The 27,336-nt window shown below is 42.7% G+C and overlaps 2 protein-coding genes across 10 annotated transcripts in view; one reads left to right on the top strand and one right to left on the bottom strand.

Moving 5' to 3' along the window:
• The window catches only part of WDFY4 (WDFY family member 4), a 314,583-nt gene that overhangs the window by 54,834 nt on the left and 232,413 nt on the right, over nucleotides 1-27,336 (bottom strand). The window contains exon 48 of one of the 9 annotated variants that reach the window (XM_057505763.1): nucleotides 7,774-8,134. The exons of the other annotated variants lie outside the window; for them this stretch is intronic. Coding sequence (XP_057361746.1) covers nucleotides 8,023-8,134 — 112 coding nt within the window. The 3' untranslated portion in view covers nucleotides 7,774-8,022. Of the gene's footprint in view, nucleotides 1-7,773; nucleotides 8,135-27,336 lie in introns of those variants that run through there. 9 annotated transcript variants of the gene reach the window in all.
• Nucleotides 1,894-26,495, top strand: LRRC18 (leucine rich repeat containing 18). The gene is made up of 2 exons (XM_057505764.1): nucleotides 1,894-2,065; nucleotides 20,705-26,495. Exon 2 carries the CDS (start codon nucleotides 20,791-20,793, stop codon nucleotides 21,556-21,558), a length of 768 nt encoding a protein of 255 aa, XP_057361747.1. The 5' UTR covers nucleotides 1,894-2,065; nucleotides 20,705-20,790; the 3' UTR covers nucleotides 21,559-26,495.

Genomic DNA, 27,336 nt, shown 5'->3' with positions numbered 1-27,336 from the left:
CTAGGAAGAATTAATATTGTCAAAATGGCCATCCTGCCTGAAGCAATGTACAGATTCAATGCAATCCCTATCAAAATACCAACAGCATTCTTCAACGAACTGGAACAAATAGTTCTAAAATTCATATGGAACCACGAAAGATCCTGAATAGCCAAAGCAATCCTGAGAAGGAAGAATAAAGCAGTGGGGAATCATACTTCCCGACTTCAAGCTCTACTACAAAGCCACAGTAATAAAGACAATTTGGTATGGGCACAAGAACAGACCCACAGACCAGTGGAACAGAATAGAGAGTCCAGATATTAAGCCAACCATATATGGCCAATTAATATATGATAAAGGAGCCACAGATATACAATGGGGAAATGACAGCCTCTTCAACAGCTGGTGTTGGCAAAACTGGACAGCTACATGTAAGAGAATGAAACTGGATAATTGTCTTACCCTATACACAAAAGTAAATTCAAAATGGATTAAACACCTGAATGTAAGTCATGAAACCATAAAACTCTTAGAAAAAAACATAGGCAAAAATCTCTTGGACATAAACATTAGCAACTTCTTCATGAACATATCCCTCCCATGCAAGGGAAACAAAAGCAAAGATAAACAAATGGGACTATATCAAGCTGAAAAGCTTCTGTACAGCAAAGGACATCATCAATAGACCAAAATGACATCCTACAGTATGGGAGAATATTTTCATAAATGACATGTCTGATAAAGGATTGACATCCAAAATATATAAAGAACTCATGCACCTCAACAAACAAAAAGCAAATAATCCATTTAAAAAACAGGCAGAGGATCTGAGCAGACACTTCTATAAAGAAGAAATTCAGATGGCCAACAGGCACATGAAAAGATACTCCACATCCCTCATTATTAGAGAAATGCAAATTAAAACCACAATGAGATATCACCTCACACCAGTAAGGATGGCCACCATGCAAAAGACAAACAACAACAAATGTTGGCAAGGATGTGGAGAAAGGGAAACCCTCCTACACTGCTGGTGGGAATGTAAACTAGTTCAACCATTGTGGAAAGCAGTATGGAGGTTCCTCAAAAAGCTCAAAATAGAAATACCATTTGACCCAGGAATTCCACTTCTAGGAGTTTAGCCTAAGAATTCAGGAGCCCAGTTTGAAAAAGACAGATGCACCCCTATGTTTTTCACAGCACTATTTACAATAGCCACGAAATGGAAGCAACCTAAGTGTCCATTCGTAGATGAATGGATAAAGAAGATGCGGTACATATACACAATGGAATATTACTCATCCATAAGAAGAAAATAAACCCTACCATTTGCAACAACATGGATGGAGCTAGAGGATATTATGCTCAGTGAAATAAGCCAGGTGGAAAAAGACAAGTATCAAATGATTTCACTCATCTGTGGAGTATAAGAACAAAGAAAAAAAACTGAAGGAACAAAACAGCAGCAGAATCCCAGAACCGAAGAATGGACTAACATTTACCAAAGGGAAAGGGACTGGGGAGGATGGGTGGGAAGGGAGGGACAAGGGGGAAAAGGGGCATTATGATTAGCAGACATAATGTGTGGTGGGGGACACAGGGAAGGCAGTATAACACAGAGAAGACAAGTAGTGATTCTATAGCATCTTACTACGCTGATGGACAGTGACTGTAATGGGGCATGTGGTGGGGACTTGATGATGGGGGGAGTCTGGCAAACATAATGTTGCTAATATAATTGTAGATTAATGATACCAAAATTAAAAAAAAAAGAAGCAAACATGGCTTTTTTCCCTCTTTTGGCAATGTCCATTTCCAGCAGTTGCCATGGGAAGCAGGCTCTGCCCTGGTACTATGACCCTCCCCACAGCACCACAGGGGACAAAGGACAAAGCCCACCTTGGCCAGCCCAGAGAGCCCAGGCCCAGGCTGGGAAGCTGGCATGTCCTGGACACCCTTTCAGCTGTGTTCTTTCACCTAGCAGGCCAGCGTCAAGCTTATGCTAATTAACTCCAGGTTTCAAGTCTCTTGTTGCCTGGTGACAGAGTTTCACAGCTGAGCAGGAGGAACTGGAATGAGCAGGGTAAGTTTTTCTCTGGTGGTGTGGTTGCTGTGCATTTATTGATTTACTTCAATTTTGTCATACAACAAACTCTTTAAACTTTGCTTTTCTCTTTCCTCCTTTGAGTAAGCAGCCGGTTCTCCTGAGGTGCTTTATTTGCAAACCCTAGATTCAAACTAATGCATTACATAGGAGAGGAGGACGCTGGCTCTGAGCCCCAGGCAGGAAGTGCAGCTAGCTGGGAACACAGCAGGTACTCTTTGGTGCCGGCCATAGGCAAGCTTGGGAAGGTTGCTACACAAGGCAGTGGGAGTTTGGGGTCAGGCTTGATTCTTTCTCTAAAGTCAGAGTCTCTCTGAGCATTTTACTGCTGGTGGGGACTAGTATCTGAACTGCTTCTTCACTCCAACTAGTTACGCCTCTAGGGAAACTGCAGTGAGGATACTCATTCACTCAGGAGGCTAGAGTCTATTAGGGAAACTTCAGCAGACCCCACTTGATTACCCCTAACTCAATATGGTTTGGAGCACAGTCTGTCTTTGGAGAAGTCTGGAGGCAAACGCCTTTCAGGAATTATCCTGAACACTTGAACCCACTAACAAGTGGTTAAGTCCTAGGCTGGGCTATGCCTTGCAAGGAAAGACTCTTTATGGAGCATAGCACAACACACTCCTATTTTCCTATTTCCTTGACAGCTATAACAGGAAAATGTAGGCACCCCTAATTGTAGTCTTTGTGACTTTGGACAAGCTACTTGGCCTCTTTTTAGCCTCAGTTGCCACATCTGTCCAGTGGCAATCAAAATCAATACATCAAGTAGTCATAAGAGTTCCTTATAATGTCTGTAAAATGCCACATGGCCCACCTCGTGCAACCCCTTCCCAACTCTCTGGCCTCATCTTTTGCCCTCTCTTGTTGTCCTTGCCCCAACCGCCCTGCATCTCCTGTCTCTCAAACACTCAAGCTTCTCCTTGCCGTTAGGACTTTGCACTGGATATGTCCCCTTACTGGCTGTTCCTTCTCACATCCTCCTGGTGGCCTCTCTTAGTGTTCACCTTAGAGAGGACTCTCCAGCCATCTCAGTCTAAATTGGCTGCCCCCTAATATTCTCTTCCTGACACCTCACATTCCCTTTCACCTCTTCAAGCTTTATTTTTTGCAGAGCATTTACACCTGAAGTGGTCTCAGATCTTTCTGTTTTGTTTTTATTGCTTGATCTGCTTTCTCCTAACAGGAGTTTCATGAGCAACACAATGTCTGTCTTGCTCACTGAATTCTTCTGACCTGACCCTGACCCATAGAATGACTCAAATAGAAATTGCTGAATGAAGGAACAAATGAGTGAATGAACAAGTGAGTAGCTTGTGCTGTAGCCAGTTCTAGAGGTTAAAAGTGGACAAAAGCATAATCACTGTCACAAGTTATTATCATTTTTTCTTTTATTGTTATTAATATTATCAATAGGAATTTGAGTGTAAAAATGTTGCAAAGACTTTTGTGATTGGGAATCAGCAAAGATTGTCCCACAAGTCCTATATCTGGGGTTAATGACCAGTGAGGAGTGTCCTGGGGGTACTAATTTGAGGGGGGAGATGATCAATATGGTGTTATTTGGTGAATCTATCAGTATTTTTTACCATCATAGAGGCACTGACTGCAGGAGCCAGATTATCATTCATTGAGTATCCACTGCACAATTGACACTTCATGGTCCTCATTTCACTTACTCTTCACAACAGCCTGAAGTTTTCTAACCATTTTGCAGATCAGTAAACTGAACTCATGAGGAAAACCAGGTTGGAAGTAAAGGTTGGGGTACAGCCTAGGTCTGTTTGCCTCAATTTCCTGCATCCTGTGCTACCCATGTGACTGCCTCCTATTGAGTATTTTTTTACAGAACAGGAAAGGAACAGGCAAAGTGGCTAATTCATGAGCACCTACCCCTGTTTGGGAAATGCTGAACAGCTGCCCTATGCTATATGAAGTGCAGGCTGCCTTTATGGCCATCGTTCACAACATTCCTAGCAAATTACATATGTTGCTCAGTCATCAGAAAAGGGGTCTCTTACTTGTGATGGTGTTGAATGCTTCAGTAATAACTTCAAGTAAGCCTGATAAAGACTCAAGAGGAAAAGGAAATCTGAATTTAGGAAATATTTCTACAGAAAAAAAATTAAGATTCGAAGACAGCATTTTTGACAGACAGGTGTCATACATACAACTAAGGAGCCCAAAACTACTCTTTTGCACCCTTTAATCTAAAATATCCCTTTAAAAATTAGACCATGGTCCTTCCAATGCCCTTCACCTCTGGATGGAGTAAGTCTAGCCACTGTTTAAATCAATATTCTCCCTGACATTGCACCATACTGCAAGTCACCCACACATAAGGAGCTACATGGTTTTTATATCACAGTCTTCTGTCCTTGGCTGAGGGTTTCCAGTGTGATGGAGGGCTTGCTCCATCCCGGGTATCTGGAGGGAAACAAGAATGGCTGTCCAACGCTGCTCACCCAGCACCCTGTCTAGCACTGCTGAGCATGGCCAGGCTGGCAGACCACTCAGTACAGCGTGTGCTGCCTCAGACAACCAGACTGTCCACCTTCTGCTGAGTGTGCACATCTGTAGTTGGGAGCGATGCCCCTCGGGTGCTCCTCCCCCTCCTCCTGCACCTGCCACCAGGCAAATCAAGGTTCTCCATTAGCAACCATCCCACTGCCGCCATCCCATCACCAAAGCCATCTATCACCTCTCACCTCTCAAGCTTTTTCTACAGGATCTTTGCACTGCCCTCAGGAATCTGAGGCTCAGAGAAGGACCGTATCTGGTTCAAGTTTCCATGTTAGGAGAAAGTGGGAGGTCAGGATATGAGCCAGGCTTTTCCACCTCCAAAACTCTAACCCTAGACATGTGTGGTCCCTTCTTGTCTTTGTCCCAGGAACGTTTCCTCAGATTCCCCTCTTTGACCCAAAATCTGCTCAATATTTTAAATCTCTCTCTTACACACACACACACACACACACACACACACACACACACACACACCATTTTATGGGTGGCTTGAGTGACTTCACAGAATTCATGTAAATGGAAAGGAAGTAGAACTTTGTGTGTGTGTGTGTGTGTATGTGTGTGTGAAAGCATGTGTGTTTGTAGCTTTCTTTTCTGATTAGGATATTCACTGAAAAAGCTATAAAAGGGTGTGATTCAGTCTATCAGTTAGAAATGCTTTTTACTGAAAGTTCAGAAAACTTAACTAACTGTAAATTACACGTATCTGGCTTCTCTAATAAGAAGTTAGAAGTAAACAGCTGCTGATTGACTTATTGTTCATTCAATCAATAAATATTTCAAGGGCACCCACACACACAAAAATAGATTTCATTTCTGTTTAACATTTATTTCATTCTATGACTACACTGTAATTATTTCATCTATTGTCCATTGTTAGATATTGAATTGTGTCCATTTGCTTTTATAATCTTAAATGTCACTGCCATAAACTTATTTATACAGAAACTTTGGCTCTCATTTCCTGAAGGGAGTGGCATCTTGCTTCCTGGCTGCCAGATGCCCCTCTCTTCCTGGGCTGTCTCGCCGCCTCCTCAAACCTCTCGCTTCTTCCTCTCTCTCTCCTTTGCACAAGTCCATTCTTACTTCTGGGACTTTTCTTTCCCCTTGGCCTAAGCCAATTAAAACAACTTCATTCATGACACTACCAACCCTGTTCCCAGCCTCCAGCTACTTATTCTCATAGACAAATGACTCATCACGTCATTAAATGCATCTCTTTGGAAAGCCTTCCTTTCCTCGAGGGGCACCTGAGACTGGGTCCACACTCAGTGACAATAAATATTTGCTGTGAAAGTGACAAGTTTCCCCGAAAGACTTCTCCCTTAAAAATTATTCTGCATGTTTTAGAAATCTTTTCAAAGTGGAAGGAGAACAATGGGTCAAGTTGATAATGTAGCAGCTGAATACAAGCTGTGAAATTGGAGACAAAGCTGATCCCTTTCTGAAGACACAGGAACTGGACTTAATGAGGACTGACCTTGTTAAAAATTCATTCATTCAACCAATGGCTACTCTACTGAGGGCCTACTGTGTGCCAGGCACTGAGTGTTCAGAGTCTGGTGGGGGAGGAAGGGGACGGGATGCACAGTAAAAATAAGCACGACAAATAAGTTCACTATAAAATGTATCTGGGTGATAACACAATGGGAGCACGCAGAGCATGGATCCATGGGTGCTGGGGTCAGTTTGCCTCACTAACTGGGGGTCAGGGTAAGCTGAACTGAGAAGGTGAAACTTAACCAAAACCTTGAAGAAGGTGTCCTGGTCAGTCAAGTAAATATCAGAAGAACCTTCTAGAAGAATGAAGCAGCTGGAGCAAAGGCCATAAGGAGAAGCTTGCCCGGCATGTTGGAGGAATGGCTGGGCCGGGCGGCTGATGTGGAGTGTTAGGACAGGTGGTGGCAGCCCTTCAGAGAGGCCAGGGGTAGGCTATGGGCCACCAGAGGACTTCCTACTTTCCTGCAGTGAAATGGGACACACTGTAGGGCTGTAAGCCAAGGAGTAACATGGTGGCATTTGCTGTGACAACAGAAATTCTCTGGCTGCTGTGTTGAGAACAGACTGCACAGGAGCAGGAAAACAAAGCAGGAGCCTACCGATGCCTCAGGGTCAGGCTGCCGGCTCCAGCAGGGAGGGCAAGGCGGTCTGCGAGCACCCTGGGGGAGGTGTGGGGACTGGCCTTCCAGCCTTGGTTTGACATGCCCTGAAGATTTTTCTCACAACAGCTAGAGTATCATTTGAAAACTAAGCCAGATCATGTCTGCCATCATTTTTTCAGTTATGTCTCTGGTCTTCCACCCATCCTTCCATCTTCTTCCCTCCTCACCACCTCTTGCTGTTGCTCCCCTCCCCTCTGCCACAGAGCCTTTCTGCCTGATGTTCCCTCTATCTGAAATGCCCTGTATCTCCCTGATCCTCACTTCCTTCAGTCTCTGCTCAGATGTCTTCTCACGGGTCCTGCCTGGTCACCCTCGCCAAAAGAGCAGCTCTCCCCAAGCCCCTTTCCATTTCTTTGTCCTTTTGTCCCGACTCTCTTCCTAGCACTCATGGCCACAGGGCACTCATCACGCATTTGCTTTTGTTCATCCCTTCCAGAACATGAGCAGGTCCTTCATTTTGTTTGCTGCATAAGGCAGCACCTCACTCACAGAAGTCACCCAATTCATATTTTTTGCTGATGAATGAATAAATTCAAAATGGCATGGGAGGTTTGGCCGTTCCCTTAGGGTTGGTCTCCAGGGCTCCCCTTCAAGGTGCTTCACAGTCTAACGGTGGGTGGACTTACAGCAAAGCTTTCCCCAGTGCTGGGGGCTATGAACAGCAGAAGCGGGGACCACACTGGGGCACCTTCCAGTGTACTGTGTCAGGGTATACCAGGGTCTGCACCAAGTCCACCCCTCAGCAGATCTCACTGAGGCCGGATGGGGTCATGGTGCAGAAAGAAGGCACACACCCCTGGTGTTAGAAATGGCATAAAATGAAATGTGATTTATTCCCAGAGGAATTGATGGTTGAACAAAAGGGTATTAAAAAGAAGCCTACATGTAAGAACATGTACCAGGGAGTCACTACGGCTGGGAGGAGGGAGGGAGATAAGATAAAAAAGAGAGGGCTGTGCATCTCTTTGGAAAAAAAGAAATGCAGAAAAAGTTTTAAACTAGCCAATGAAATTAAGACAAATGCAAAAAAAGACCTAATATAGATATAATATGCTTAGGTGATGTCCAGTAAAGAATGTGAACCCTGTTAGTACTCAGCCAATGAGGAGGGACTCGCGTGCTAAGGAATAAATTGCTTGTTGTAACCGCCCTGAGTGTGCTGCTTACCAGACACACGATCTTGCAAGACCGGAAGCTGCGCTCTGCTGTTCTCTTTAACTAAGTTTGGACCAGTGAGTGTATTTCTTACACTGGGCATTTGAGACGAATGGCCCCGCACTCTACAATCCTGGGAACCTGTGCCCTGGAAGAGCCATGTCTCCCTGTCCTCCAGGATAAAGTAATCCGAAGTCTGTACCTAGAGGGGCAGAGATGCCCTAGTCAGTGAGGACCCTAGGCTGTGGGGGCCTGCACCGGGGTACTATCCCCTTGGAATCCTAGAGTCCTTCCTCTACTGTTGATGATAATTATGCTCCCCTATCTGTGCCACTGGTCTCCTGCCTACATACAAAATCACAATATAGGCCTCCAAACCCTCCTTGCCCTCACGTCCCCTTCAGAAGTAGCCACTTTATCATCACATTTACACAAGCAGGAGCTGAAGCTCAGTGAGGCTTAGGAGACTGTCCTGGGTCACCCTGTGGTAAACGGGGAGGGGTGGTAGCCCTTTGGCCTCAGGCCCTGTGGTTTTCACCCTGCAAGCCACTTCTCTGAGCCTGGTCCCTTATCTGCAAAGGAGGCTGTGACTATGGGGAGAAAATGCAATAATGTCTGTCTGGCAATTGCAGTATGTAAACCATGTTGGTGGAAATTGAATTAACGCTCACCTCTGGGGGGTTAAAGGTGCCAGGACTAACTGTAGTTCTTCTGCTTTCCCGTGAGTCGAGGTTGGGTTGTGTGTTTTGAATGTGTTAGTTGATGAAGAAGGCATTTCTAGTCTGTTAAACTAATAATCTTAATATTTTATTTTAATTGTAAGACACCTATTCCCTTTTGTTCCTTTAACAAATCCAATTAAAACAGAGTATATTCAGAATTACAAAATAGATGCTATTAAACCAATAAGAAATCATAATCTTTTGTTATTGGGCCATGTGACCCCCTGGGAACTTTTGCTCCAAATAAAAGTTGAATTCTTATTATCCGCCAGGGAGAAGAGGGCAGTTTGACAGATAACGGCTTCCCAGGCAGCACATGTGCAGAGTCACACTGGTGGCATGGAGAAGTAAATAATATTCAGGGTAGACAGAGCTGCACATGCAGAATGTCCCAGTAAGGTACTTAGAGTGTTGATCAAATTAACCAGATAATTGCCAAATGAAGTGAACCTTATAATTTCCACGTAGACACTTGCCACAGTTCTTCCATCACAAGGAGAATGACCCACCCAGAAACCCTGAAATAAGGCAAGTTGTGTGAGCTTAGATAAACCACCCTACTCCCTGCTGCCTTATCTTAACTCAGCATCCTTATCTCTGAGTGAGAAGAGTATTCCTACCTCAAAGGACAGTTGTGACAATGAATGAAATGCAAATGGGAGGTTGCCCTGTGGAGAAGAAGGCATAGTATGCTTGTAAGGACTGGTGTAGAGGGTATGTGGGGGGCCGCGGGTGGAAGGCATCATCAGACCAACACATGGAGATGGCCTATGGGCATAGTGCAAGTGGATCATACAGGGGTTAGATTTTAAAGTGAGCCCATACGGTGAACATCAAACTTCTGGTGGCCTGCATACAGCCTTGAGGGGCCACTGCACAGCCAGCAGGCCCCGGACAGAACAGGGCTCTGCTTCTCTGGTGAGCATCTGGGAATGCAGTGGGCTAACTTTCCAAGGCTCTGCTGAATTAAAAGCCTGTATCTTTACACTCTTGTTGCATTCACTGTGGCAAAGCTCACACCATAGGGGCTCCGCAGGGACTGGAAGAGCTGAGGAACGACAGAGTCCTGTCGCCAAAACTGCCCACGTGAGGCACACACCTACTGAGTAAACCAACTGGTGGCATTATTTGTACCCTTTAAAATGTTTCTCTCTCTCATTGTCTCCATTAATGCTATTAAAATATCTGTAAAATTCATATTATTCAGATATATATACACATATATGTATCTAGGAATATAAGCTCCCTGCATATTGGCCCCTGCAGTGAGCAGACAATGGAATCAAGCTGAAGTGGTTCCTTCAGGGACCCCGGTTTGCATGTGGTCCTTCCAAAAGGTCAGTAGGTCATCTGCATTACAGACCCCTACAGGGACTTGGGCCAAAGATTAAAGCTATATCTTCCCCCTCTCCATCCAGTTGGCCAGCTGCCTCAGCCAGGGTGGGGGCACTTCATTTCCCTTTAAGCTGCACACAGGTGAGTCCCGCTGCACCTCCCTGGCACTTGGCGCTCCCACTGCCAAGTTAGAATGGACCTGAGAGAGTGTCTGGCCACCCAGAGGCTGAGGACTCCATGACTCTCCTTGGTTCCAAAGTCGGAGAGCCCACAGGAGACCCAGAATGGCAGCATACCTTTGCGGGGACGTGGGGAGCAGGCAGCCTCAATTTTCTGTTATAGAAGTGACTTTTGCCCCGGGAATGCTAGGATTCCAGAATGCCTTCCCCTCTGTGGAGTACTTGGGGTCGGCAGTGCACCCCACAGGATGAGGCATCTCTCACAGCTAGAGCAAAGCAACAGAAGGAAGAGAAGAGAGGCAGCAGAGCGTGGTGGAAAGATCGTAACTTAGCTTATCAGACACACGTAGGTTTGCTGTGGCTGTGTGTGCTGTCTGTGTGACCTTGGGAAAGCCATCTGACTTCCCTCCACCTCAATTCTCTTATTTTAAAAATAGGATTGATACTTTGTGTAGTTGTTACGGAGACTGGAGATACAGAAGGGTCTGACCACACGTTTGCAGCACTTACTTTTTATAGCAATATCACCTGAGTGAATGATGTTGAGTGGCCCTTGATATGACAGTGTTTCTGAAACCAATGTCAGAGAACCCCCACGGCCCTGAGGTCCCTGTGAGACCCCACTCCTGATGTCTGCATCTCTCTCCTGCCTGTCATTGTCATCTCTCCACCAACTCTGCCAAGTGTCTGCTGGAGCTATTGCTGTGAGTGCCACAGAAACCTTTCTGCCTCTAGTCTCCTTCTTGGCAATCTGTCCTTCTGCCCACTGGAAAGAGGGGCTCAGCAAAACACAGCTGGGGGCAATAGTGGAAAAAATAAAAGCCCTTTGTGTTTATAGCCCCCATCAGTCTATACTCCCCCAAACCAGATAACCCTGTAAAGCAAATAGCAGAGCACACAGTTACTGGCCCACAATGGGCACTGTGACAAGTGGTAATTCTTCTCCCCAGAGAAGACTATGCCCAAGTCAAACATTTAGTGCCTATTTTGGAGGACTGGCAGAGGTTCTGGACATGCCCACTCCACAGATACCTGAACAGTGACCACCCACATCTGCACCTGCCACGTGGCTTGTCATTACAGGGATGAATTTGAAGCCATGTGGGAGGTCATGGCGAGGTGAGGTGATCCTGTTCCATGTCTAATGAATGGGTCTCATGAGAGTTGGGAGAGAGAATAAATGCAATGCTTTTGAATGAGTATGTTTCTTGAGGGAAGTTTGCATTATTTCCCCTTTAGAGGTGGCCCACAAGCAAAAGATATTTCTTACCCATATGGTATGAAGCTTAGCCCCAAATTCTGGCTAGGGTAAAACAGCAGTGACTTTTGGGCTCTCAGTTCTACCATGTGTCTACCCTGTGTCTCAGTGCATCAGCCAAATGAATGAAGTACTGTGAGGTCATGTTAGCAAGATGTTTAGGCATCAGATATATACAGACAAAGTCAGTTTTACTTCACATTTGCAAAGAAGACATACAGATAGCCAAAAGGCACATGATAAGATGTTCCACATCAATAATCGTCAAGGAAATGCAAATCAAAACCATAGTGAGATATCACCTCACACCAGTCTGATTGGCCACTATCCAAGAGACAAGAAATAACAAGTGTAAGCAAGCATGTGGAGAAAAGGGCACCCAGCACCCTCCTACACTGTTGGTGGGAATGTCAATTGGTGCAGCCACTGTGGAAAGCAGTATGGAGGTTCCTCAAAAAACTAAAAATAGAAATACCACACAACCCAGTAATTCCACTTCTAGGAATTTACCCAAAGAAAACAAAATTTCTGATTCAAAAAGATATATGCACCCCCATGTTTACTGCTGCATTATTTTCAATGGCCAAGATGTGGAAGCAATGAAAGTGTCCATCAGTGGATGAATGGATAAAGAAGATGTGGTACATATGCACAATGGAATGTCATTCAGCCATAAAAAAAGGAAGAAATCCTGCCATTTGTGACAACATGAATGGACCTAGAGGGTATTATGCTGAGTGAAATAAGCCAGGTGGAAAAAAACAAATACAATATGATTTCACTTAAATGTGGGATCTATAAACAAAACAGACCAAACAGCAATAGACTCATAGACATTGAGAAGTGACTGGCATGGGGTAGAGGTTGGGGCAGGTGGTGAAACAGGTGAACGGGATGAAGAGGCACAAAATCTCAATCATAATATAAATTTGGCACAGAGATGAATATACAACATAGAGAATATAATCAATAGTTCTGTAACATCTTCCTATGTTGACAGTAACTACATTGAACATTTAATAATGTAGATAACCTTCGAATCACTATGGTTTACACTTGAAACTAATATAATATTGTATATCAACTATACTTCAATAAAAAAAAACCTCTTGAAAAAAAATGTTAGTCCTACTTAAAAATACAAAGACACAGGGGTGTGAAGCACCAAATAAATTCTATTATCACAGAGATGATAGCAATCTTACAACTGAAAATGCTCACAAATATTTTGATGGCATTAAAATGTAGGTTGCCATTACATTTTTAATTTAGATATCCATGGGGTGTCCCACCATGCTGTTTGATTCACAATGGCTGGATAGAAAAATTAATTAGAAATTAAAGTCAAACCAACTGGTCCAGTTTTTCCAAAGTATAAAAACTGATTGTATAACACAAAAAGATACAGTACATCTAGAAACTTCTCATATCTGGGCTCTAAGCTGTTCATGTGAAATGAAATCTATTATTTGTGTATCCATCCATCCATCTGTCCATCCGTCCATCTGTCTGTCCATCTATCCATCTATCTGTTTATCCATTTACATCTCCTTATATAACTGCCAACTTCTTTGTGTGGATTGGTCCTACTCTGACATTTAAGGATTTTATGAATTAGTAATAACAGGCCATCTGGTCAATTTTTGTTGTATCAAAAGATCTGTTTCACACTTCCTTTGCCAATACTTACTCTCTTATTTGATGCACAAACCTGGGCAGAATGCTGACCATTCCTAGTTGAGTGAGAGAAGGGCTGTCCCTGGTCTGTGGGGGATCCTGGCACTGTCTGCTTCTAGTGGCACTCAGCAGCTTAGAGGGTCAGGATAGACCCTGGGCAACACAACACCCCTTGCCCTTCATGTCCAAGAGCAAAGGTGTCAGCCAGTTAAGGTGAGGAGAAGCAGGAAGTGGGTGGGGGCAGATCGTGCTTCATCTGGCCTGGGACTCTCTGGGGACCCAGACCTGTTGGGGAGGAGGTGAAGTGCATTACCCCGGCCAGCCCCTACTTTGCCTTGCAGGTGATTAACGAGCAGGCTCAGAGCCAAAGGGCCTGTTGGATGGAAGCTCCTAGGGATAAGTACTCTGTAGACAGCTCTATGCTGCTTCCTCCCCATCATTCGTCAGAGCTGGGGCATGGCTTATCCAGTATGGGCGGGCTGCAGGGAGCAGGCTCAGCTGGGCCCAACCTGCTGGGTCTTCAGTCTACCGGAAGGACCCTTCCCATCCAGGGCCCCTCTAACCCATGCTTGGTGTGTTTGCCCTCCTTGAGCTGAACTTTATTTTATACATAATACAAAAGACAGCTCGGGCTTTTGTGTGCCCAAGGGAATCTGGTGGCCAGAAACAGTAACAAATCTAGATTGTAGCCATTTGAGCTTGAAACTGGCCCTATTTATTGCTCACCTGTGTAACACAGAGGCTTGGTATGTAATAAGCTTTTAATATACTTACTAAATGAGCAAGTGAATGAATGCAGAAAAAGCAGTTGTACTTGGCCTAAACTAATCCCAAAGGACTAATAAGGATCATGGACAAAGAAAATCTTACCATTTTTCAGGCTATGGGATAGAGTTGCCAAATAAAATGCAGAATTATTCAATGTTTGGGATCTATGTATACTCAAAATTACCCATTGTTTATCTGAAGCTCAAATTTAACTGGGCATCTCATAATTCTACTTGCTAAACCTGAACCCTATTATGTGGAGAAGTCATTGATAAAACCTAAGGTCAGACAGAATACAGACTCCCCTGACCTCAGTCCATCGTTTTTTTTTTTTAATAAAGATTTTAACTCAAGTGCAGTAGGACAGTTTTTCAGACACGTCACTTTGTGCATAGTGGTTCCCTACAGTGTGCACATGTGTGACATGCATATGCACCACAGCAGTGCCCACATGGCACCTATTTAAATGTCCTTTATCAGGCAGAACAGGGGTGAGTGGGAACATAAAAATACTAGACTTTCAAGCCAGACTGAACAACCAGCCATGGTGAGATGGACAGAAACAGAATATTGAACCCCAAATATTTTTAAATAAAAAAAGTTTTAGTTTAGCTACAGTAAAATTGCCCTTTTATGTATAGTTCTCTGAGCTCTGACATATGTACAGCTTCACGTAAACCACCACCATAGTCAGAACACAGGCAGTGCCAGCACCTCAGCAAGTTAAGTCATGTTACTTCCTTGTAGTCAGACCTTCCCCACCCCTAATCCCCCACCTACCATCGATCTGTTTTCTGTACCTATTGTTGTGGCTTTTCCAGAATGTCATATAAATGGACTCATTCATTATGTAGACTTTTGAGATGGACTTCTTTTACTCGGCAAAATGCTTTGAGATTCATCCAAGTTGTTGCAAATATCAATAGATCCATCCTCTTTATGCTCAGAAGTATTCTATTACAAGGATATGCCACAATTTCTTTATCCATCCACCCACTGAAAGACTCCTTTTCTTCTGTTTTTAGCAATTATGAATAGAGCAGCTATAAACCCATGTGAACAGGTTTTTGTATGATAATACATTTTTACTTTTCTAGTGTAAATCTTAGTTGGGGAACTCATTCATATGATAAGTATATGCTGACTTTTATAAGAATTTGTCAGATTTTTTCAGATTGTAGCATTTTGAATTCCAGTCAGCAACACAAGAGAGCTCTAGTTACTCCACACCCTTGCCAGAACTTTACATTATGTCAGTTGTTATGTTATGTTTTGCTTTGTGTTTATTTTAGACATTCTAATAACTGTACAGTAGTATCTGACTGATTTTAATTTGCATTTCTCTAGTAACTGAAGATGTTGACCAAGTTTTTGTGGGCTTATTTGCCAACCACATAACTTCTATGGTGAAATGTCTTGCTAATGCTCTTGTTTGGGCATTTTTTGTTTGTTTGTATTGTTTGCTTTCCTACTATTGATCTTGGGTTCTTTATAGATTCTGGATACTTGTCTTTTGTTGGATATGTGATTTGAAAATATTTTCTTCCATTCTGTAGCTTGTCTTTTCACTCTCAATAGTTTTTCTTTTATATAGCAAAATATTTAATTTTGGTTGAAGTCCAATTTGTCAATATTTTCTTTTATGGATTCTACTGTTGCCTAACTCAAGGTCATAAAGATTTTCTCTTACTTTTTTAGAAGTTTTATGGTTTTACATTTTATATTTGTGAGTCGTTTTGAGTTAATCTGAGTTAATTTCTTTAGGTTGCTATTCAATTTTTACATATGGGTAACCAATTATTCCATTATCATTTGTTGAGAAGTTCATTGTTTCTCCGTTATCATCCTTTTAGTGTCTGTGGGGTTTTAGTCACATCCTCACTTTAGTTACTGTGTCTTATCTCTTTTCCATTGTTAGTTTATCAAGAGATTTATCAGTTTTATTAATCCTAAAAATAACCAGTTTTTAGCTTCATTGATGCTCTCCTTTCAATTTTATTGATTTCTGCTCTTGTTCTTATTATTTTCTCCTTGCACATGCTTTTATTTAGGTTTATTTTGCTCTTCTTTACTAGTTTCTTAAAGTGGAAGATAATATGACTGATTTTAGATTATTCTTACTTTTTAAAATGTTCCTAATATGAGCACTGAAAGCTATAAATTTCCCTCTAATCACTTACTTAGTTGCATACCATAAGTTTTGATATGTTTCTATTTTCATTTTTGTTTAGTTCAAAAAATCTTTTAATTTCCCTTGAGATTTCTTTGGTTCATGGATTATTTTTAGTATGTTGTTTAATTGTTAATTATATGGAGAATCTCCAGTTATCATTCTGATACCAATTTCTAATTTAATTCTATTATTTACAGAGAACATCCTTTGTATGATTTCAATTCGCTTATATTTGCTAAGGTTTGTTTCATAACCAAGACCGTAGTCTATATTTGTGAATGTTACATATACACTTGAAAAGAATGGGTATTTTGTTGCTGGGTAGAGTGTTTTATGGGCCAACAATTAGATCCAGTTGATTGATGGCAATGTTCAGTTCTTCTCTATCTGTGGTTCTCATCTGTGGGTAATTTTGCCCCCCAGTGAACAGCTGCCAATGTGGAGAATTACTAGCACTTATTGGGTAGAATCTTCTGGCCTTCTGCTACTAAACATCCTTCAATTCACAGGACAGGCCTTCTGCCCATCACAACAAACAATAAAGAATTATCTGGCCCAAAAAGTCAGTAGAGGCAAGGCTGAGAAACCCTGTTCCTTGCTGACTCGATTTGTACTATTGATTAATGAGAGATAAGTATTGATGTCTCCAATTCTATTAGAATAATAACATATATTTTATAAATAAATCACCAATCTATATTACAGATTTGTCCACTTCTTTCAATTTTATCCATTTTTGCTTCATGTATATTAAAGCTCTGTTGTTAAGTACATAGACATTTAGGATTTTTATATTTTCTTGGTAAGGGGTTCCCCTTTTATCATTATGTAGCATTCTCCTAAATTGCAGGTAAATATTCATGCTCTGAAAAATACTCTGATATTAATAAAGACACTACAGTTTTCCTTTAGTGTTTGCATAGTATGTCCTTTTCCAAGCTTTTAGTTTAACTTCCTTTAGTTTATTTAAAGTGAACTTCTTATAGATAGCATATAATTGGGTCTTTTGTATTATCTATTTTGATAATTATGTTCTTAATTGATGTGTTTAAGTTATTTTCATTTGATGTAAGTGTTCTTGTTTGTATTTAGGTTTGCCATTTTAATAGTTATTTTCTGTTCCATTTCCCTTTCCCTGTTTTCTTGTAGATTTTTTTAACTTTTTTTCTTACTATTTCATTTTAATTTATATACTTAGTGTTTAACTATGTCTCTTTATATATTGTTTGAGTGATTGCTCTGGAGATTAAAATACACAAACTTAACTTTCCACAGCCTACTTAGATTTAATTTACCCCTTCAAAAGCAATGTAAAAGGCTTACCTACCCTACAGGCCCCATTAACTTCCCCCATCATCTAGTTGTCTTATGTATTTCATCTACATACATAAAAACCCCATCAGACAGTGATAAATTTTGCTTTCAACTGTCACTTATATTTAAAGAACTTAGAGAAAAATAGTCTATTTTTCCCCAAAATTTATCATTTCCATTGCTCTTCCCTTTATTCTCAAGTCCAAGTTTCTCTCCATTATCGTTTCCCTTTCATCTGAAGAAATTCCTTTAAAAAACTCCTTTTATAGCAGCAAACCTAGGGGCAAATCCTTTTATTTTTCATTCATCTGAAAATGTCTTCGCTTGGCTTTCATTCATCAAGGATGCCGGCATTCACTGTCTGGTGACCCTTCTTTTCTTTCAGCACATCTTTCTCCAGTACCTCTGGCTTCCATGGTTTCTAACGAGAAACCTGGATTTATTTACATAGTTGGATCCTTGTAGGTTATGTGTCATTTTTCTCTGATAAGTTTTTTTCTTTGATTTTGAGCAGTTTGATTATGTCTGAGTGTGGATTTCTTTGAGATTATTTATCCTGTTTGGAGTTCAATGGACTTCTTTCATCTGTAATTTTTATGTTTTTCCTACTGTTGGGGAGTTTTTAACCCATTTTTCTTTCAAACATATTTTCTGCACTATAGTTCTTTTTCTCCTCCTTCTTCCAGGACATGTGTCTATATTGATATTGGTTTCTTTCTTAGTAGGCAATCACAGGCTGCAAGTTCTGACATAACTTCTGTAGATTCTGTGGTTCTAATATTCGTTCAGTTTTCAAAAAATTTACAGTGTTATTCATCAAATCAGTCCTTCCTGTCGCCACCCGGGTGCCAGTCTGGAACCTGCACAGTGGTCTCTTAGCTCAGTTCTCAAAGCCTTTGGGCTCAGGGTTTGGGATTAGGCACTGACGACCCTGTTCAGGGTTTTTTCTACACACAGGCAGCTCAGGGCACACCCTGGAGTTCATACACAAGTTTAGTAAATTCCCTCCTCTTTGCAATCTCCCCAGTACTTTGTGGTTCCCAGGAGTGGCTCCACCTCCTTGATCTTTAGGAGTTTTGCTTTCTAAATGTGCTGTATACTTCCTGCCACTGTTTCTGCCTTCAGGGCCAAGTGGCAGTAGGATAGTGAGGAAAAAGCAGACTTCATGCTCTTGGGACCAGAGTTTGGTCAGGAACCATGGCTGTCCCCTCTCAGAGTTGTAGGTGCCTGCCTGGCCTCCTCCAGTGATACAGGCCCGCCTGGGGCTGAGGCAGGAGAGAATGGAAAAAACAAATCGGGAAAAACCAGGAGCTCTCCCTCACTCTCCCTGACCAGGAAGGCCCCCTTTCTTGATCATTGGTCAGAGAGAGGCTTTTCTTGGAAAGCTTCCTGTCACCACTGGTGCAGAGTTGGTCTTACTTTTGAGTTACTTCTCCAGGCTGTCTGGTACTATTTATCTTCAGAGTACTCAGATAGCTGCCCCATTATGTTCTGTCCTGCACCCTTTGTGACATTCAATGGGTGGGACCGCTCAGAGTGCACTTACTCCATCCCAGCTATGACTGGAGCCCAGTTTTCACTTTTAAGCTGCTTTATCCCCACTGGTTTCTCAGAGCTGCATGATAATAGAACCTTTAATACCAGTGAGCATCGTTTTGTCTTTGTAACCAGCCACCTGTGCCTGAATGTGGTTGCCAAAGGCTACGTTCGGGGTACAAGGCCTGCTTGAAGGAACATTAATGCTGCTGAGAGCTGAGATTTACTCTGGTTTGCTATGCAGACTCTATCCATCCTGGGAGGCTCTGATCCTGTAGGACTTGCACAGGGTGGGACCTTCTGACCTTCAGCTAGGAGGGGCAATGCTGTGATTTATTTAGTATGTGGCAGACAATTTTTCGCCACTGCTCTCTGACTCTGAGGATTATTGAGGAAAATGTGATGATAAGCTCGTATAGCCCGATAGCAGGTGGTGCATCATGTGTTATATAAACTTGGCTCCTGATAAACAGCCTGAGTGATGACGTGCAGAAACCACACAGCCTGTCTCCCGCCCACTCCCATGGGGAGACAGGAGCAGTGCAGGCTTTTGTCTCCTGACAGCACGCTTCTCTCTGGTGTTGGAGCTTGGTCCAAGACAGAAAATCAGCAAGCTTGAAGCACTGAGTTTTAGAAAAGAGGCTCTAGAATACGACAAGATAGCTAACATCTGCTTCCTTGCCGTAGAACTTTTTCACTCCAGAGCCTCCTCTCTTTATAATGGGGATAATCCTACAGATCTTACTTTATTGTCAAGGATTAAAATCAGCATATGGAAAGTTCCTGACAATAACAATTAATAGTTAATATTACTCAAGCTCTTATTCTGTGCCCGGCACTGTCATAAGCACTTTATAGTTCAGGTAGTTTACATTCCCTGAGAGCCCTATAAGGAGGCTGTTTTCACAAATGAGGAAACTTAGGCATTGAATCTTTAAAAAAATCATTCATGGTAGAAGTGAGCTTTTATACCAAGCCTACCAAGACCAGAATCTAGCCATCACTCTGTATATTTTACTTCTCTATCCAGCAGTCAGAACTATTATCACACCTGTGGGTGGAGAGATGTCTACAGTTGAATTGCAGTGTTAAGGATGTGAGGGGAGGAAGGGAAGGAGGGAGGAGGTAGAAAAGGCATAATTCTCTTGTAAGTTCTGGCAGGTTCAACTCTGGCTCCCTCTGCACTCACGGACATGGTGTAGGGACATCCTCTTGCTTATGGATTGAGCTTGACTTTCTTGTGGCCCTGAGGTTACAGAAGCCAAGCCCTGACTAGTTCCTCTGGGAGGCTGGAGAGGTGAAATACACAAGTCATTCTTAACTCCCATCTGATTCCCTCATATTCATCCAGGCTGTGTTGAGTTTAAGGACTCAGCAGCCCCATCCTAGGCACTCATGGAGAAAGCTAAAAAAATACCAGATTTATGTGAAGGTCTGGGAAGTGGCAGGTATCCAAGAAGACACACATGCATGTGTACACTCACATGTGCACACATATCTTTTGGGGGAGGAGGGACATGTGAAAGTCCAGAACAATGGAGAGATGGCTAAGGGAATGGCACAGCCAGAGGGCACTGAGCATCCCTCAGCCCAACCTGCTGCCCATTTTACATCTGAGAATACTGAGGTCTGAAGAGGGCATTCAATTTGCTGAAGATCTTTGGCTGGGTTCCATCCACGGACACCTGAGTTTCTTTCCATACTCCTCTTTCTCTCCTTTTAACTATTAGAGGGTAAAGCATCATAATCTGGGGGGAGTCCAGGACCCTGAGATCATCTTCTAACTAGATACTTTTTCTTTTCTTATCAGAGTCCATCTTCTAGCAGTTTCATGTGACTTTCCTAAAACTGATCACCAACTAAACAAAATAACCCTCCTCAAACATCTAAAGAAACATGGCTAAAGGTGGCAAAGGCCCCAAAGGCAAGAAGATCACCCTCAGTGTGGCCAAGAATTGTATCAAAATCACATTTGATGGGAGAAAACGCCTTGATTTGAGTAAGATGGGAATTACCACCTTTCCCAAGTGTATTTTGCGATTCAGTGACATAGATGAGCTGGATCTTAGCCGGAATATGATCAGGAAGATCCCTGACTCAATCTCCAAGTTCCAGAACCTGCGGTGGCTGGACCTGCACAGCAACTACATTGACAAGCTCCCCGAGTCCATTGGCCAGATGACCACCCTGCTCTACCTCAACGTCAGTAACAACAGGCTGACCACCAGTGGGCTCCCTGTGGAGCTCAATCAGCTCAAGAACATCCGCACCATGAACTTAGGCTTGAACCACCTGGACAGCGTGCCCACTACGCTGGGCACCCTGAAGGAGCTCCACGAGGTGGGCCTCCATGACAACCTGCTCAGCAGCATCCCCAAAAGTATCTCCAAGCTCCCCAAGCTGAAGAAGCTCAACACAAAGCGAAACCCCTTTCCAAAGGCAGAAGGGTCAGACACATTCATAGATTCCATCAAGAGGCTGGACAACCTCTACCTGGTGGAGGAGAAGGACCTGTGTGGGCCTTGCCTGAGAAAATGCCAACAGGCCCGAGACAAGCTGAACAGAATCAAGGGCATGGCCATGCCAACGCCGAGAAAGGCCAACTTTTCCAGTTTGATCTCACCCAACTCCATGGCCAAGGAGTCCCAGGAAGCTTGGAGGTGACCTGGACCCTGACCTTGAGGCAGAAAGGGAAAAAGGAGGGAGAGAAGATGGCAGTAGCTACATCCACAGGCACTTGAGGGATTCCCCCTTCCTGAAATAGCTCCACCAGCCAAGCCCATAAAATACCTTTCCCTACCTCCTTGGCTTGTGATTTTGTTGACTGAAGGCTTCTAGTTTTTGCCATTCCATGTTTCTGTCTTCTCTGCATGCACATACCCACACATCAAGGCACAGTGAGTTAGAAGGGGGCCCTTCATCTCACTTCTCTTGCCTGCAACCCACACCCAGGCAGGGACCAAGGCCAGCACACCCTTGGTCTCATTATCACATGTTTCATGACCACCTGCCAGCTCCCAAATGTGGAGTTTATTCTATGGGAATGTTTTGGCTCAGGACTACAAAGGTCAGGGATCTCAAAACATGGGTTGGGAAGAGGGCAGATGGACATTTAGTCTTGGAAAGAGGACAAAATAGGGCCATAGAGATGGACAGATATTATCATTAAGTACTGGCAGGCAACATCTTAGATTCAAAGCATTACCTGTCTTTTATCTGTGCTTGCATAAGTTGCCCTAGGGGTTTCCCGACTAAACCTGCAGGCCCTTGACTGGCTGTGAATGAAGGAAGTTGCACTCCCATCTTATTACATCCAGTGTTTTTCCTGACCCCTGTGGGAGTAAGGAGAAAATGGGTACCTCTGTGGGTTGGTGCAGTCACAAAATAAATGCCTCACTAGGCATTGTGCTAGGTGTGCTGGGTGCAGAAACTGGACCAATGAGGGAAAGCTTGACTTGCTCTGTGCTGCCCAGAGGGAAGACCAGTTGAAAGAAGGCAGGACAAAGTGTCATGGTCTGAGGAGGTTGGGAGACTGGGGCCAAGTGGTGTGCAGGGATGGCCTGGCATAGAGAAGAGCCAGAGATTCTGGAGTTGGGCACTTGTGAAATGAGAATAACACCAGCCTCCACTCTAAAGGCTGTTTGCATCTCAGCAGATAGCACACCAAGCGAGCACTCAACAGCAATCAGCTTTCTCTAAGAACTGGGGCTTGGTGTGTCTCAAAGCTGAAATACTGCTTTGGACAGTGTCCCTAGTCCCATTAGATATTTTGGCAGGATGACTGTGGTAGAGCCAGTCCTCCCAGGAGCTGAGAATCTTCTCTGTACCTCTCACTCACACCTTCATACTGCCTAAGGGGGTACAGGAAGAAACCTTTAGGGAAGTTTGTTTTATTGTTGTTTTTTTTAATTAAAGTTTTTCTGCATTGGTGGTAAGTTTTATAGTGGTCAGTGGAAAAGCACTAAGAAATATCCACCTCTTCTGCGGGACTAGCTTATTTCTCTTTTATGTTATAAACCATAGCGGACTGCACGCTTCATTTCTTCACCCTCACTGCTTACTCTCCTTTGCAATGCTCAGTTGTGACAACTCTGTTATATTTATAAAATCTCTGAAGTTAGGGATTCAAAATTCCCTTTGCAGTTATTCCCTTAATTAAATGTTTTCCATTATAAAAGTAACAAAACCATAACATAGTTTTAAATATAACAGTTGAAAGCATCACAATTCTACAGTATAAGTCAACTATAATATTGACAGATTTCCTTACTAGTTATTTTTCTGTGTATATTTTTGTATGTAGTTAAAATTACAGAATTCATGTCATTTTTATCCTGCTTTGAACTCATGTTGTTACATGGCCTTCATAACCATAACACAAGACATCTGCAAGACAGATGTGGATATGTAGAACTATAAGTTACTGGTGGACATTTAAGTTATTTCCAGCTTTCCACTAATAGAAATAGTATCATAATGACAGCCTGTATGATCAAGATTTTTAAAACATTTTGCAGTATTTCCTTGGTATAATTTCATAATAGCAAATACTGTGTTAAAGAGTGTTTTTAAAAAATACTTTTGGATACAGGCTATCAGGTAGCTTCTAAAAAGTTTATAGACATTTATGTATCCACCAGTAATATATTAAAGAGCCTGTTTCACTACATCCTTGCCACTATTGAGTTTTTCCTTCATTTAATGTCTAAAATGATTCATCAGAAGCCTTTCCTAAGATGAATGGTGCAGTCTTGCCTGTGAAGTGCATGGAATGTCATGCCTTGGGCTCAGGAGCCACTACTGGTATGTTGGGCCTTGAACATGTCCCTAAGGTAGCCATCCTGCTCCTTCAGCTACTTCATCTCTGACCCAAAAAGTCCAGAAGCCATGCAAGGGCATATGATCCACACAGAGAGTGGTGGCTGGTTATCCAGACACTGCCCATCTTCTTTATCTTTGGATTTAGCATTCCCTGCTTAGTCATTCAAAAGGTTCAGCAAAGAGCAGGAGTTAAGAACAAAGATCTCTCTGTGCCCTTAGGAAGGATCTGGTCTAGACCCTGGATTTCCCCTTGCTCGCCCTCCTGCTCCAGCACAGCACACATCCCCACTGGGCTTGGTCCCCCCAATCCTTCTCCAGGAGCCTCTTGTGGATTCACTGGCAAATGAGTAGTTGGCATGTAAGATGACATTTATTCACCATCCTTGATCTAGGTACTTTACTATGCTTGCATTCTTAAAGCTGTTTTAGGAAGGGCTTTTAAGTGCATTGAACTTCACTGGGATTGAGAAATAAATGGGCAGGGGGCTTTGATTTGTCACAGGATACATTCACATCACACAGCTTGTCAGGCAGGACACCTGGCAGCAGGATGAAGTGCAGACCAGAAACAGGGATCACTTAGGAGTCCCTTTCTACTGTCAAGGAAGAGGTTTGGTGTAGATGTTTTCCTTCATGCTCTAAAATACCAAAGTCACCTTTACTTCCTGGAAATTGTATTAAAGTCTAAAAACACTTGATAGGAAAATCATGGGGTTTCTGTTCCTTCAAACAGAATAAAAACCCTATTCACACTAACCCAGTGACCACCCTCTCTGAAAGCCAAGCATGATCTAGATGACCCCTGTGTGACCTCTATACTTGTTGTGTTTCCCCTCTGTGACCTGGAAGAATTGCTCAGCCTCTTGTGTCTCCATCCCTAGGATACGCTCACCATCCCTAGGGCACTGTATAGCAAAAATGTGAAGACTAATCAGCTAACAAGAAAAAACACCTCCGAAGAAGAAAACCTCTCAGTTAGGAGAAGAGAGTGGCAAGGAGAATATTCTGGAAGTCAGGAGCTCTGGTGCTGGCCAAGCCACTGACTTGCTTCTTAAATTCACTTTGCCTCTCTTTTTGCTTTAGACCATCTGTGCGTGAAATGACTTTGGGAAGATGTTTGGTGTGTCTTTTTTTTTAATGCATATAGAAGAAATGATAGATATAAATTATAGATGAAGTAAAGATTTAAAATAAGACTTTAAGATTTTAAAGACTTACAGTCTCTACACTTCACTCAAACTGGCAAAATCTTAATACCAGTCACCTGTGATAAGTTAGGTATGTATAATTCACTATCTTAGGCAACTAAAAGTTATGTAAAAAATGCAAAGAAATATGCTCAGAAGTGCTACAGATAAATCAAAATGGAATTTTAATGAATCTTTCAGTAGTGGTAGTCAAGAAAAAGAGAACAGAGAAATGAACAATAGGGAAAAAATAGGAAACAAATAGGCAGACTTTTGTCCTAATGTTTTAATAATTACATTAAATGTAAATAGTCTTCTTTATATGGCCCTAAACAAATAACAACCATACTTGCCTCAATAGGCAAATGGTTGATGGTTAAAGAAGCCCTGGTCCATCCATATCATGGAGTACAACTCAGAAATTGAAAGGAACATACTATTAATATGTGCAATAAGTTGGATGGATCTTAGTGACATTATTCTGAGTAAAAAAGGCCAATCTCCAAAAGTCACATATTCTATGATTCCATTTATAGAACATTATCTAAATGACAAAATGATAGAGATGAAAAACAGATCAGTGGCTGCCAGGATTTAAGGTTGCTGAGGGGCGATAGAGGACAGGCATGACCAGAAAGCGGTAGCACAAGAGATGCATTTGTGCTGATAAAAACAACTGCACGTGTGGATAGGGGTGTGGTTACATGAATGTACACATATGATAAAATGACGCGGCTCGATGCAGACACGCTGGACCAATGCCAGTGTCCTAGTTTTGAAATTGTCCGGTAGTTACCTCATATGTAACTGTTGGAGAAAATTAAGTGAAGGCTGCCTGGGTTCTCTGTGTATTATTTTTACAACTTCCTATGAATCTGTATTCATTTAAAACGATCTTACAGCCTAGATGGAGCAATAAACAGATCCTTGTATACCTGCCAAGTGCTAATTTATGAGTAACTGAGGCAAGCTTGACGTTCCTCAACCATTCTGAACAGTTAAGGCATTTCAGGAGAAACAGCATCTTAACCTCAGTTCACCAGACTCATCTAAAATTATCTACTATTGATCTTGTCCTTAAAGATTCTGGAGAAAGATGTTAAAATAATTAAAAGAATATGCATGGCTTCTCTATCCATATCCGGGCTTCTCTGGTGGTGCTTTGGGCTTAAGCAGCAAGTGGGGTTGGGAAACCTGAAGCAGTGCGTTTCTCCCTTCACAGTTCTGGGTTTTCACACTCCTGCCCCCCATCCCCCATGGAAACCACATGACTGAGCAGAGCTGGAAGGATAAAGGGGGTAGGCTTAGTGCAAAGAGCAGGGATTAATTTAGGCTTCTGTATAGAAATGGGTCTAAAGTCACAGCTAAGAATAGAGCTAAGAGGAAACGTGACAAGAAACCCGAAGAGTTACACAGATGGGACCCAAAACCAAGGTCTGTATGACCCAGGCAGAGCTCACTACAGGCCACTGACTCTGCTGCCCATGGTCCATTGAGCCAACCATGGGAAAAACTCCTAAAAGCGGGGGCTTTGGTAACCCCACCAGGGTGCTAGTTCACTTCTGACTCCAGACCCTGCCCTAGAGCCCAGGGTCTGAGTTTTGCTGTCTCTACCATTGCCCTCCCAGGGCTGTGCTGTACCAAGAAGGCCCAGGAGCATGTTTCCCTACTCGGTGGTGGAGCTTAGCTGTCTTATTAATCAAAGTTAGCACATACAGTACAGAATTTTAGCCTCCCAGTTAGTCACAGTTTTGACCTCTGGAGGGTAAGACTGAAGGAGCAGAAGTGAGGAGAAAGGGTACTTGAATCTTAGCCCCCACACTGCCCACAGGGGTGCCTCTGGGATGTGACTGATTCTCATGGAGGATCATCTTCTATGGGAATTTATAGCATCTTATGGTTGGTTTTCTAAGTTCTGTGCATTTCATTATTTTTCAAACATAATCTATAAAAGAAACTAACAACACTCAACCACAGACCTTGCCCAAAATGAATTTCATTCTGAACACATTTAAATAAGCTACACAATTGAGAGGGCCCATTTCAGAAATTACAAATGCCCAGATGCACCCAGGCCCCAAATATAAGTGCCGCCTCACACCCAACAGCCTCCTCCGGCCCAGGGAGACTTTTGCCTCAATGACGTGGCTAGTGAGCACTTCAGACCTTGTCAGAGATCACAGCTATGGAAGGATGCCCATTTAAAGACATGTGCTGTGCACAACAGAGATTTAAGAGAGGAAGCATCACATAGGCTTCTAGCCTTATATTTTCTGAGTCTTCTAAACTCTGGGTCCAGTATGAACTGACAGAGCTGGGAAGCAATATAACTGATCCAGATCATGCTAGTGCCCTAAAGAAATGTCTGGACAGAAATAAGTCCAAATATTAGGGCCATGCTTTTTCAGAGAATCAATGTAGACAATTACTTTCT

Source organism: Manis pentadactyla, chromosome 8 (assembly GCF_030020395.1).
Source record: "Manis pentadactyla isolate mManPen7 chromosome 8, mManPen7.hap1, whole genome shotgun sequence".
In the NCBI taxonomy this organism is placed as follows: Eukaryota; Metazoa; Chordata; class Mammalia; order Pholidota; family Manidae; genus Manis; species Manis pentadactyla.
Note: the sequence above shows the minus strand (reverse complement) of the source record. Positions and strands in the feature narration are given on the sequence as shown.